Source organism: Limulus polyphemus, unplaced genomic scaffold (genome assembly GCF_000517525.1).
Source record: "Limulus polyphemus unplaced genomic scaffold, Limulus_polyphemus-2.1.2 Scaffold4260, whole genome shotgun sequence".
In the NCBI taxonomy this organism is placed as follows: domain Eukaryota; kingdom Metazoa; phylum Arthropoda; class Merostomata; order Xiphosura; family Limulidae; genus Limulus; species Limulus polyphemus.
The window spans coordinates 32,827-46,572 of record NW_013669870.1 but is presented as its reverse complement, the minus strand read 5'-3'; the positions used below and the strand labels follow the sequence as shown (position 1 = coordinate 46,572).

General features: G+C 29.7%; 1 protein-coding gene across 1 annotated transcript in view; it reads right to left on the bottom strand.

Moving 5' to 3' along the window:
* The window catches only part of LOC106470870 (E3 ubiquitin-protein ligase HECW2-like), an 83,944-nt gene that overhangs the window by 45,316 nt on the left and 24,882 nt on the right, over window positions 1-13,746 (bottom strand). The window contains exons 3-7 of the mRNA XM_013931447.2: window positions 9,018-9,125; window positions 7,853-7,956; window positions 5,778-5,859; window positions 4,014-4,180; window positions 1,717-1,853 (exon numbers count right to left, since the gene is read on the bottom strand). Of these exons, the coding sequence (XP_013786901.1) occupies window positions 1,717-1,853; window positions 4,014-4,180; window positions 5,778-5,859; window positions 7,853-7,956; window positions 9,018-9,125 (598 nt within the window). The remainder of the gene's footprint in view (window positions 1-1,716; window positions 1,854-4,013; window positions 4,181-5,777; window positions 5,860-7,852; window positions 7,957-9,017; window positions 9,126-13,746) is intronic.

The window sequence follows — 13,746 nt, the reverse complement described above, 5'->3', positions numbered from 1 at the left end:
TGAAAGGGCGAGCATGTTTGGTGTGATGGGGATTCGAACCCGCGACCCTCAGATTGCGAGTCAAGCGCCCTAACCACCTGGCCGACTTTGCTTTTGGAGTCATAATAATCTTTATTATATATGGTTCTCAGAAGTTACAAAATGCTTATGATGGTCTTCTGTCAAACTAATATAGAGTCAGTATGCAGTATCATGAAACAGATCACTAGAGAAGTTGAAGACAAAACAAAAACAATATGACTTGAAACAAAAATATATATATTAGTTTTTATAAAATAACAAACTTCAATTCCATACTTAATCGTTTTCTTTATATCTTTAAAAAACAATTACAAAAAATTGCATCCATACATCCAAGAAAGAAAAAAACAGTTCACAATTTATAAGTACATCAAAAATACTTATATTCACTGATTAACTGATGAAACAGTACATGACTGTGATTGGTTAATTTTTCTAATATAATTCAACATTAACATGTCTTACACCCAAGAATCTACTGAACTCATGTATATAATTATAGTAAAGTATTAGGTATAACTATGAAGGTGCACATCAACTTGGGTACTAAATATGTATAAACTATGATGGTTTGTAGTTACATAATGCATTTAAGACAAATCATATGCATTACTGAGGAGTCTGATAAGTGTCTCAAGCAGTGATAATTTTAGCTTTCACAACATATGGTTTGCGAAATTTCAATATTTAATAAGAAGACAAAAATTTTTCTAATCTCATTATGTTGTTAATGAAACAACAGAACATACAAATCTCTTTCACTGCCATAATTATGCACAAATAACACTCCCAGTGTCAGGTTTATTTTGAGATACACAGAGGAACATTTATGATACCTTTATTTAATTATAAAATTACTGATTTGTTGCGTGTCTATTTCTAAGAACATTTACATAATATTAAACTTTTCAGGGGTAAAACAAAAAAATATATAGTGCCTATATGTATTCCCATGGAACTGAAATAATTAATCCAAACAAATGAGGCACCATACTGCTGAGGTTATTTTATACTGTACATTTTACATAATTTAATCCTTTTCTGAAAATTTGATTGAATTTACATACATATTATCCATTTCTCACTTATATTTTACACAACTAAGCTTCCTTACCCAGTATGAACGACTTAGATACACTTAAAAAGAAAACACTTTTTAATCTATAACTTCAGACAGCATAAATGTTGTACTCTCCTCTTCTCACACTACACAATCATACATTTTATTTTACATTTACACTTTTTACTTACCCCCTAAGTTGATAAGCATTTTGCTTCTAAATTATTTCACTAAACATTCAATCAAATTTTTACATACAAGTTTACTAATAAGAATTCGTTAAATTACATCTGCAATTTTCAGATTTTACCAGTGATTTGATTGTTAATGATCATTTCAAACTTTGAAAGACAAAAATTTTTATTGACACAAACTTCTATCATTACTTATTGTTTTACTTCTACAGAAATTTAACAGATTTGAATACATTTTAAATGACAAATTTTTAACTCTTTATTAACACATTGCAATATTCAAAGATGCTTTGATTGATTTTAATCAATATTTCAATTTTTAAATATATTGTATTTTAGCAGTTCCTGAATTAAGTACAACTGAAAAAATAGAAACAACAAATATGAATAATCTAACAATAATTCTGGGCTTATTATAATAAAAATAAGACCAAGTCTTACCCACTATACTGTTCTTTCAAAAAAGAAACCTGAATGCTGAGTTTTCCTAAGAAACGACTGATGATTGGCCTGCTCTTCGAAAATTTATCTTTGACTTCAAACTCCAAATTGTCAAATGGTGAAGCAACAAATTCAAACTGTGAAAGTTATAATACAACAAAACTGTAAAAATCTGAAAGTTCAAAAACAACAACAACAATCATATTTTATATTCTGTAAATGTTTATCATTTAATTATGAAAAAAATAAGTTCTGAGTCTAACACGCACAGTTTTTAAATATTTAATGCCAAAAAAACTTCCAATAAGCTACTTGAGGACTATCTGCACTTGCTGTCCCTAATAAAGGGATAGCAGCTAGTCAATATCAACCACTGCCAATTCTTGGGCTACTCTTTCCTTTGAATAGTTTGAGCAAACCTTAAAACTTTTGTAGCTTTGCAAATATTTTAGTCTCTTATAACAATTGAGATAAAAATTATGCTACACTGAAGCTTCACCAGTTTTTGACATTCAGAGTTTTATTTTCTAATTGTTGGTACAACATTTAAACAGATATAAAATAAGAGCAATCAGAGAGATTTCATATCCTCACCCAGCCACTTCTTTTAGAGATAGCATGCATTTATATTGGATATTTCACTTTAAAAAAACTCAGAAAATCCTTCTCTGATCCTGAATGATCAACAATCCAGATCATTTTTTGTACTGTGATGAGGAGTCTCAACCTTAATGTTCCCATGAAATCTGATCCCACTTCACAGAGTTATTAACGAAAAACCAAGAAAATGCTCTATCTCCCCATTATAAAAAAATTATTCAAAGAGGTCCAAAATCTAAATATGGGTTTTTGGCCCACATCAAATTTCAGGGGGGCTGTCCCATACTGAATTCCCATTTTGTGTAAAATTTTCATATCTATTAGTTTGAGATACACGAGTGGAAACACAGACACACAAAGACCAGATTTCAATACCCTCTCCCCCCCCCTCTAAGGGTGAGGGTAAAAATTGTAATCACGCAGTTTTATGGTGGTGGAAATCTGCAACAAAACTTGGCTTCCTGAATCAACCACAGAGGCTCAATCACATTTAAATCTATTGTCTGTAGAGGCCAAGTTAGGATTCCAAACTGTCATGTTCTTTGAATCAGTCTTTAGCAATTTGAACAATATGGATTGGTGCAATGACGTTTTGAAACATAACACATTTGTTTGGGAATAAAGTATTTGTTACAAGATGAAACTGGTCTGTAATCAAGTTTAAGTAATCATTTACCATCACTCTACCTTTCAATGAGATCATGGGCTCTAAACTTTTCAAACAAAATGTTGCCCATACCATCACAGAACCTCCAACAAGCTTAACTGGTGCCATAAGCCATTCAGAGTTGTGAGCTTCTTTCAGTTTTTACTACACAAAAAACATGTTTTTGATATAACACATGATTTATCTGATCAAGTGCATTCTTCCAATGAAATTTCATCCAATTTTTATATTCTTGACATTACTTTACTCAGAGTTTTGCATTTTTTGGTGTTATTAGAGATTTCTACTATTGTAACGTATTTGGTGCAGCTTCCTTTGAGTTTTTTTAATAGAAATTGATTGTTGTAAGCAAACCTTAAGTTCTGCACACACTTTTGATACTGTAGTCATTTGTTTTCATCTCATTACTTGTGTTAATGTTTGTCCGTCACAATTTGTTAACTTAGTTTTTCGACCACTATTACGTTTGTCTGATACATTTTTATTTTTTTATATCCATGTTGACATCACTTTTAACACTGTTCCTTGAGATGCATTCATTATTTTATTGACAATTAGCTAGATATTCATCTACGATCATGCCTCTTTGGAAATCTGACAGTTTGTCTTTACTTGACATTTTTAGAGCCTTTCAATTCATATAAAGTCAATGACAATGACACAGAATAATTTAATGCATAGTTATATTACCCATAAGGCTACACTTTTCCCACTTAAAAGAGACACCAAAAACTGGAGTTAAAAGAATGAGGTGCTTTCATTATTTGTTTTACCCATGTATGTTCATACACCTATAGAGAAAAGAGTATAGGTAGAAACAAACATATAAAGATAGTAATATAACAGAGAGAGATATAGCATGGCATTGGGTGATGATAAAATATAGAGCATTACAAAACTTTTTAACATGTGATGGTCAACTTGCAACAATTTAGGTCTTCAAGGTGATGCACTAGGTGTTACAAAAGTTTCTTAGAAAATAGCTTATTAGATTATAAAACGTTTATAACTAGCATAAAATAAATCAAACCTTTTCATTCCAGCAAGGATTAACAGTCGAGTCCACTACTGCACTCCGGTATTCTTGACCATGATGGGACAATGGTATGGTTTCTTCTTTACCAGGTTGAATTGAAATCTTTATGTATGGATCAGGACTAAAAAACATTCCTTTTTTAAGATTCTTGGCTTGAATGTCTGAAGTAAAAAAACAAACAAATTAAACCAGAATATCAGCTTGTTAAAAAATACATAGAAATTTAGCAAATAACAAATATTTAATAAAATATACAAGGAATATACTATATAGTAACTAATTAAATCTGTTTTGAGAAGGATAAAGCTCAGTTTTAGTGAAAACGAATCATTATATGAAGTATGAGATATCAATTAGTGGATGAAATATGTATTACAACTAAAAAAATACATTTTGTGCCAGCTTTGTACCACAAAACAATTTATCTGCCATTCATCATTGTTGCATATGCACACCATAAAAAAAAAAAAATTAAACCACAGAATTTTGAGTTTACTTACACATTTGAAAATTTTTAACAATAAACATTTTTTTGCAGTTTATTTAAGCCACTTTGGCTGAGCATATTTAGTTTATACCTAGTTATACGAATCTTTTCATGCACATAAAGAAGGTTTTAAGTTGTCTTCAATTATCAATAGAGTTATTTTATATAAGAAGAGAACTTTATCTTTGTCAACAGTTTATGACTTATTACTATACCAACTCAAAGTAAATTACTGGTAAAACTCTCAAGGAAAGAAAATATCTTCCTGTTTTAACATTCAATAATAAATGCCATGTCTGAATTGTAAAATTTTATTTTATGAATTATGGGTTGATTTTAAATTGAGAAAATTTTCAATATCATCTCTGTTTTCTGGGTTAGTTGTGTCCATCTGTCTGTACGTGTAAGCCTATGAACATTATTACTTTAAGCAACTTAAAGATTTACATATCTGGCACAGATGAAGAACTTCAAGATCATTTGGCAAAGAATCTAAACACTGAAAGCAGTCAAGGTCATTTTAAGGATTAGGAACCACCATATTGTAGGATAAAAATAGCATTAAACAATATAAATACTGTAATCTCTATCATGCTTAAGAAAGAACATATACAAAAAGAATTTGACAGCCAAATTTTTGCCCTAACTATAAGTATAAAAGCAAGATGCTAAAACACCCGACAGTTTTTCATAGTAACATCAGTCCATGGTTTTCTTTATCATTTGTTTTTATCAAAAGGCAAATAAATATTTGATCTTACCAAAATTCTAACAACTAATAAAATAAAATTATACTACCATTAGTGTTTCTAAGTTTTAACAATATTTCAAAATTTAAGTTCAGATTAAATATAGTTAGTAAAATAAAAGGTCAAGTGTACATATATGCTAATAAGGGCTAGTTTGGAGAAGTTTCTTCAGATATATATATCTATGCAATAAAAGGAGTTTTTGAATATTGTAACACATCATTATTTTAAATAAATGACTGAATACTTGATGCTTCATTATAAATGTATAATTAAAAAGTACCATGTGGCTTTTACTGGAAGAAACATATATAAACTACAGTAAACTAAATGGTGTCATTTTAATCTGTCAACACGATCCTTTTTGCAGCCAACAGGATATTGCTGGCACTGTCAGTTTAACCTAAAATAACTACTATTTTAAATAACACTGCTACTCAAACTGGTCAACAAGCTATCAAACTCTACCACAAAATAACATTCCTAAAAGAGAGTCACATAATTAATAACTCTATCACTCACTTGTGAGAGAGAATTTCACCATCTCAGTAAGAGTTTGTTGACTACTAGAAGGTAAAAATACCTCTTCACTGCTTGAACCATTCTAATAAAAAAAAAAGTATTTTATTCAAAAATGTTCTTACAGTGTGAACACCTTGCACATCTACATGACTACAATAAAACATGTAACAAAATACAACATTAGAAACTAAACAAGGAAGAGATATTTCTGGTCTTGAATTTCTAATGAAGTTTACAAAATTTGAAACAGGGCCTATTTCCGAGAAAGTCTGAACTCAAACATGGCTCCTTTAAATGTATGTGAACATCTAATCATAACATTCCTATACGTTAGGATTTTCACATACACTTACACAAATATAAAGTACTGCTACAAAAACTTTGAGAGGGTTGCATGAAAAATACCATCACTTCATATAAATCCCTATAATTAGCATAAATGCTTATAAGCTATTCCTTTACACAAATAGCCTTCTACCATCTACCTATATGAACATTAAATCTGCAAGTTATTATTGTAAGGTTTTTTATAATTATATATATATATATATGCAACATCCACAACAAATATTGGTTTCATTCAAATTATTATAGTATTAAGTGAAAGTTGAAAATGACTATATGCAACATCCACAACAAATATTGGTTTCCAGAAAAATCTATAGGCTTATTGTAGCAGTTTTAATTTGACTCAGACCAGGTTCTAATGAATAAACATACCCCATTATAACACGATAGTTTAGGTCCACAAGATGTGATTGTATTAAATGTGTGGTTTTGTTATTTCAGGGTAACCCACAAATGGTCATTTTCCATATCCCTTGCATTGTTATTCAGTACACGAGATGTTTTCTTATTCATTTGAGAGCTTCAAATACCCAAATTATCCCAGCCATTTTAAGAACAAGAAAAACATAAACTATGGCATGTCAAAATTGTCACATGTTTGTGTTTATTAATTACACTGTTCACATGGTTAGATGCAGTACAACAATTATCTTTTTGTACAAACAAACATATAGACAAACACGTTGTGTATGAAAACAAAATGCTGAACACTGCTAACATAAAACTTACAATTGATAAAAAAACATAAAATTACATAAAAAAACTGTAATAACATGTAAGATGTCTCAAAAATCTATTTTTATTTTTTAAAAAAAAATCATCTAATATTTATTGTCTCATTCCAGCGGACTTCTGGCAATGAGCAAAATCTAGCACGCTTCTTAGCTGTAAGACACGTATGCTGATGCTGCTTTTTTCCAACCTTGTAATATGGATTCACTAATCTCAAAGTCATGAGCAACCTAAGTTTAATGTTTACAATTTTTAATTTGACCCAGAGCATACAGTTTATCTTTGACAGTAGATGATTTGCAATTACATGAGGATTTATCCATCATGTACAATAAGAAAAATTAATTAAATTGTGAAAACCAAAGGCTATGCACAGATTTGATAAAAAACACCTAAATATGCCAGAAGACAAATAGGATGTATTAGAATCGCTTTTCTGTTCAGCTTTTATACACTGGTCTGCCCTCTAGGAAGTAGCATGCTTTGGTCATGTGACGAAAACAAACTCAACAAGGACAATTCTTTTAAATAAAAATTGGCAAAATCATTGAATTACACTACAAAGTCTTAATTGAAAAGTATCAAACTCACAAATTTAGTGATAGAAAATTGGGAGCCAAACACTGACTATGTTATATCTGAATTTGTGTTACATCAGGGCACGTGTTCTATTACATGATAAAACATAAAATATGTAAAACAAAATTCTATTTCTTGATAATGACATTCAGTGGGCTTTATACATAATTAAACAATAAAGATTTGCAATTACACATTTCCTTGGAAATAAATAATAACATAACATGTTGCTGGGATTATAACTACAATTTGGTTGTCTATTGTTTGACAGAAAGTATACAATATGAAATCTGTAATAAGTTTCAAAATGACAGATTTTTTTTGCTAATTAGGTAGATTGATGACATACAAATATAAAGGATAAATAGAAAAACCAAATATGAAATCATACATTTCTAGCAAAATATCAACAATACCTGGCTGCTGACATCGGTGGACTTTCTTAATGTAACAACAGGACTAACAGCTCTGAGTGCTCCTGTGACTCCATGGTAGTATCGAAAACAAACATCTGTTGCATCTGAAATATACAATGTATATTTTTAATGAGACAGACTTAAAACAAAGATTTAAAAAATTATTACAGTTCAAGGAATTTTAATTAGCAAATGACAAATTTATAGGGTGAAAGGACTGAAGATTAACTTGTTTGTTTTTTTTATCCACCCAGCGCTCTAAGTTACAATCACAAAACAATATACAAAATAACAATATCTATAAATATATATCTAATCCAACAATGCTATTTGTGCTAAAAAAAGTAAAGCTCATATAGTTTAATGTTTAAAAAAATTTTTTTTTTTTAATCCAAAGTGTCAAGCTAGCAAATGAAACATAAAATAATAGAAAACAATGTGCACTTTATAAGCTTGTATACTAGAATGACAAGTAACAAAATGTATGGAACTGTTAAAACAATGTGCATTTTATATGCTTGTCTGCTAGGATGAAAAGTAATGTCTCTGACACTGATAAAACAATGTGCATTTTTTAGCTTTGTACACTAAAATGACAAGTAACATATCTGAAACTGTTCAGAGACCATTTAAAACACTGGTAAATACAAGAATGTAAATCAGGAAGTATATAATTAAGGCCATGTAACAAGGCTGATAAAGGTATTGTCATTTGAGACATTAACAAATGTCTTGAAACATTCTCTTGCAGTTCTAAGGGTTTTGGGGGGTGCGTGACCATTACAGCAGCATCAGATACTGAAGAACATGATCATTGTACACGTTCTTAATTGTTTAATCCTTTCAATAGGTTTCCTTCCATGGCTTTAAGTAACTGTAATGATTATAATGTTAAAATAGTGTATTTTTCTTAGACTGAGGATTCAGTATGTATCTAATATCAATATCACTTGAACCTATTATTATTATTATTATTTGCTATTATGATACAATTTGTTTTAAAGTATCTTTGGTGACAACAAAAACATGGTTCGATCTATTTATGCAACTAAACTTTGTGCATGTCAAATAATCAAAACCTATTTGTGGTAATACCAATTTACATAATATATTTTTATACTACCCAAACTAATAACTAATTAACACAGACTATGGATTTGCTTACCTTCAGGGAATTGACTATCCCAATCAATGAACCACGATACTTGTCCTTTTTGGGTATTGTTAGATCGTTTATTTTTATATCCCAAGAAACGAAAGGGATCAGCTTCATCTAAAAGAAACATTGCAATTTCTCTGACAGAAATTATCACAAAGCCATATACAGTAGTATGTAAATTTATTATAACACCTCAACAATTGTCATTTTATGAGTTTTTCACACAAAATAGTCCTCGATTTGCTACACAAGGTATTTTGTAATCATTGCAAATTAATCTTACAGAAAAAATGATAACATTAGTGTACAAATGATGTCTAATTTTCTCTAATGTTATAATACTTAGTGTGGCCATCTTTGACATAAATAACAGCTTGGCATTGTATCTATGTATCCTCTCAAAGTTTCTGATGTAATTTGATTCAATTTCTCTTGAAGCTGTGTCTAGAGGTTTTCTTTAGTATAGTTGGTACCTTTATTAAAGTATAGAGTTTGGGAAAATGTGTTTTATGGGGGATAAAGTCTGGACTTTGTGGTGTTCATTCCATTTGCTGAAGAACTCTTGAGTTTTCTTTCTTTGCCAAATAAGTTTGAGATTTCTTGGAAGTTTGTTTATGGTTATTATCATCTTTAAGTATGAAATTCTGCTTAATTAGCTTCTTTTCATAGGATATATCACAATAGATTAATATACTGTGTTATTTACGCTAATTCATGATTACATTAATTTTACAGTGATGGCCAGCACTATTCACAGATATTGCACCCTAAACCATCACAGAGCCTCCTACCAGTTTGACTGTCAGCACAAAGGCATTCCTTCTACAATCTCTCATTGACTTTTCAGCAAACATCTACACATTAGTTGGAACCAAACAGTTCAAGTTTAGAATTGTCTGTCCAAAACACTTTGTTCCACTGTTTCAAAGACCAGGAAACATGTTCTATTGCCAAAAGGTAATGTCCTTTCCATGTTATTTTTGCTTGGTAAGAGCTTTCTTGCCCTTCTAAAAGCCACATATTTGTACCATTTTTGACACTGTACAGCTTGAAACTTTATTTGTGGATTACTTGTTAATGTGAAAAGCATGATTATTCAAAGTTTTCATTTGGTTTTTCAGGAAATTAATTTTTAGATATCCAACATCAGTTTTAATAAGCTCTTTTGTACATCCCCTGTTTTGTGTGTGGTCACAAGACTTGGTTTCATTTGATCTGTCTAATGTGCAAGTTACAGTGAACTGGGGTTATTTGCAATTTATTCTTTTAAACTCCAACCAGTATTGTGTATGATTTCAATCAGATTCTGTAACAGGGTGTTAATTCTCTCTGTTTTGACATTTCAATGTAACACCACACTGTACTGGGTGATGTTGTTGAAGGGGAAAAAAAATCATCCTTTATATACCTACATGAACCTGCATGAAAAACTCAGAATGTGAAAATCTCAAATTTTTCTCAGAGATGACAGGTACAAAAACTAAAACCAATCATGCGTGACAGCACTGCACCATCTTGTATTTAGGTTAAAGATCTTGAACAACTCTACTGTACTATAGCCATTTGTGGTTATATATTGCTTTTCTCTTAAAATTTCAAATAAATTAAATGTGTATCATACTAAATTCATTGATAATATGAGAAACTCAATAATTCAGCTATTTTAATGCTTCTTCCTATTTTTTTGGAAAATAATTTTATTTCGTAGGCACGACAAACCAAACTAAAAGAGTCATGGGGTGTTGTAATAAATGAGCATACTACTTTCTATATACACGAAGCAAATTTTAAAAGTTATATTTAAATTTATATAATGTATTTTAAAATAAAAATGAACTTCATATCTTAGCTATATTTACATATAATGGAAAACTTTAGAGCTGAATGCTTTAATTTATTAGCTACGAGCAGTGATTACATCAATTAGTGTAATGTAAATTGAGTGAGTATTCAAAATTACAATTAAATTGATAGTCACAAAAATAACCAAAAAATCAAAAATAGTGTTTCCAATTATTACTATTTTCAATTATTCCAATTATCCAAAGAATTTAAATATTGTTATTATATTTGTTTGTTGTTAAGCACAAAGCTACATAATGGACTAAACTATGCTCAGCCATATTTTAGACTTTTTTTTTACTTGAAGTTTACTTGCTTGCCCTGTCTATATTATGGCAAAGCTACTAAGGATATCAGCCAATGTCACTAATTTTGAACTACTGTTCAGAGGGAAGGCAACTGGCTGGCAGTACCTGCCACCAACTTTTTTTTGTTTGTTTGTATGTACCATGGTTTGAGGAACACTGTATAATCAATTAATGGGGCCACAGATTAATTGATTAATAAATACCACTAATCATCCAGCTCTAGTAAACATCATACATTTACTAGGTCACAAACTGGTCATGAACCTTTGTAACAACAAACAAGTATGAGCATTGATGTGCATATTAAAAATACAAAACAAGTAACAACATTTTTTATTTCCTTAAGTCATCATCAGGTTAAGAATGACTTTTTCAAAAATCAGTCTTAACCTGATGTTGACCTCAGGAAGTCAAACATTGTTTCTTGTCTTATGTTTTAGATAAAAGTTTTTAATACCCATTACAGCTGTCTCTACTATAAAAAAATATTTACTTATTTACATCAAATGCATTTCTCATCATGAAGTATGAGCACTAACATTATGCAACAAGTATGGTACAAATCGTCCACCTTAAAATGTTATTATACTAAAACAACGTTCACTTCAAATGTCCAAATGGAAATTACTGTCAAATGTAAACTCACATTATGAATTACAATAATATAAAATTATAATGATCAAACATGAATACCATTGTACAAAGTAAGTGTAGAGACACTTTCTGAAATTATTATTAGTGAAAGGCCATCCAAAATAAAAAAATATTTTATTCTATATACATGATGTTTAATATGTTCTATCAAAACTCAGATGTTGTGTATACAGCAGCCAAAAATCTACTGAGTGTTCAACTATAACTATGTAAAAGTATTAAAAACTAAAATTAACTGAGAAACTAATTTGGTATCGGTTGATAAATGGCAGTGTGAATTAAAGGTTTACAATAACCATGTAGTTTGTAAATGTAATACTGAACCAAAAACTGGGACTTTAATCAAAAATTTAAAATATTAAGAATATTGATCTGAATATCATGAGGTGTTTTCATGCTTCCTATTTTTTTCCCTATACAAAAGGTCTGGTTACAATAACAGTTATGTGTAATACAAAACGAAACTTGAAATAATACATGTCATTTACCTTATCAATTAAATAGAAGAACAGAACTATTACTAATATAATGATTTGCTTCTGAAGAATACTACATAGTTACAAAAAGTTACAGTATCATCAGTACCAATTATCAACCATACAGATAGGTTCACAACAAAAAATATGTAAGTGCTCACAATTTAGTTCTATTTAATTATCATGCTATAAAACTCAGAAATCAAGTAAATATTAGAGATTGGACAATTAATAGTTACAATGGCCCAAAACGTTGTTTACTGCAACTGCAAAACACTATAAATCTCATAATATCAGGTCCCATGAAGAATGATTTGTTTCAATAAGAAGAAAATCCTGGAAGTAATGCAATTTTCTAATTTAATGTTAACTTTAAAACATTTTCTGCTTTTAAATGAAACATTTACATGACTTGTCTGTGATAAGACAGTATCTAGTTTAACTACAATTTAGTTCTTAGAACATCGTGTCAATGCAAGTCATGTCTTATGCTGTAGCTTTAAGTAATCTCAGATGTTTAGAGTCAGTTCATTTTAACAAAATCTGGATTGATAAAAGTCATGTAGTCACCTTCTTAACATATTTATTTCAGACAAAATCTTTATTAAAAAATGTTTATTAGGCTCTTGGACAAAAAAAAAAAGACACGGTTGTCCAAATCTGAATTTTGCTGTGTACTTGTATTTCATCATAAGACCAAGGACTTATACTTTTTACATTAACTTTTAATACAAACAGTACATACATTAGTTTCATGTCAGTGAGATCAATTTCTCTTGGGAATTAGGTATTTCATGATTTAAAAGCTGTTGTTAAAAATTCAGCTAACATGAAATTCGCTTTGTATTATTATTATTATTCACTAATATGCTTAACATTTTAAGAATCAAAAGTCTTTTGTCTACAATAAACAATTGCTAATGTAGTGCACTGTTTACTGTAAATTTACTTAATAGCAATGAAATGCCTTCTGTTGGTTTTATAAATAACCTTTTTTTTTTATTTACATTTGAAGATGCTCAATATAAATAAATAATATGTTTTACTAAGAAGAAATACATTGCCGAACTGATACCATGATTTGTATTTTGATTACCTAAAGGTTGACAAACCGCATGTAAGTTTTATATACTGTTTCTCTGTTGTTTATATTTAATGAATCACACTCATTGTTACCATTTAAAGAAGCAAAATGCAACTTAATCCATTAAAGTAATGGATTAAAAAAGTTAGTCAATGAACACATCAGCCAATCAGAACTACATCTAGTTTACATTTTTTTTCAAATAATTAGTGTTTTTGGATAAGTTGCTTATGTTATTCAAACACAGTAATGGTTCATCACAGTATGAAATTCAATTACCTTGTGTTAGGCATATAAAATTTCACATCAGAATTTGTAGAAATTTAAAGAACATATCTGTACCACTTAATTTATTTGTTTGTAATCAAGCA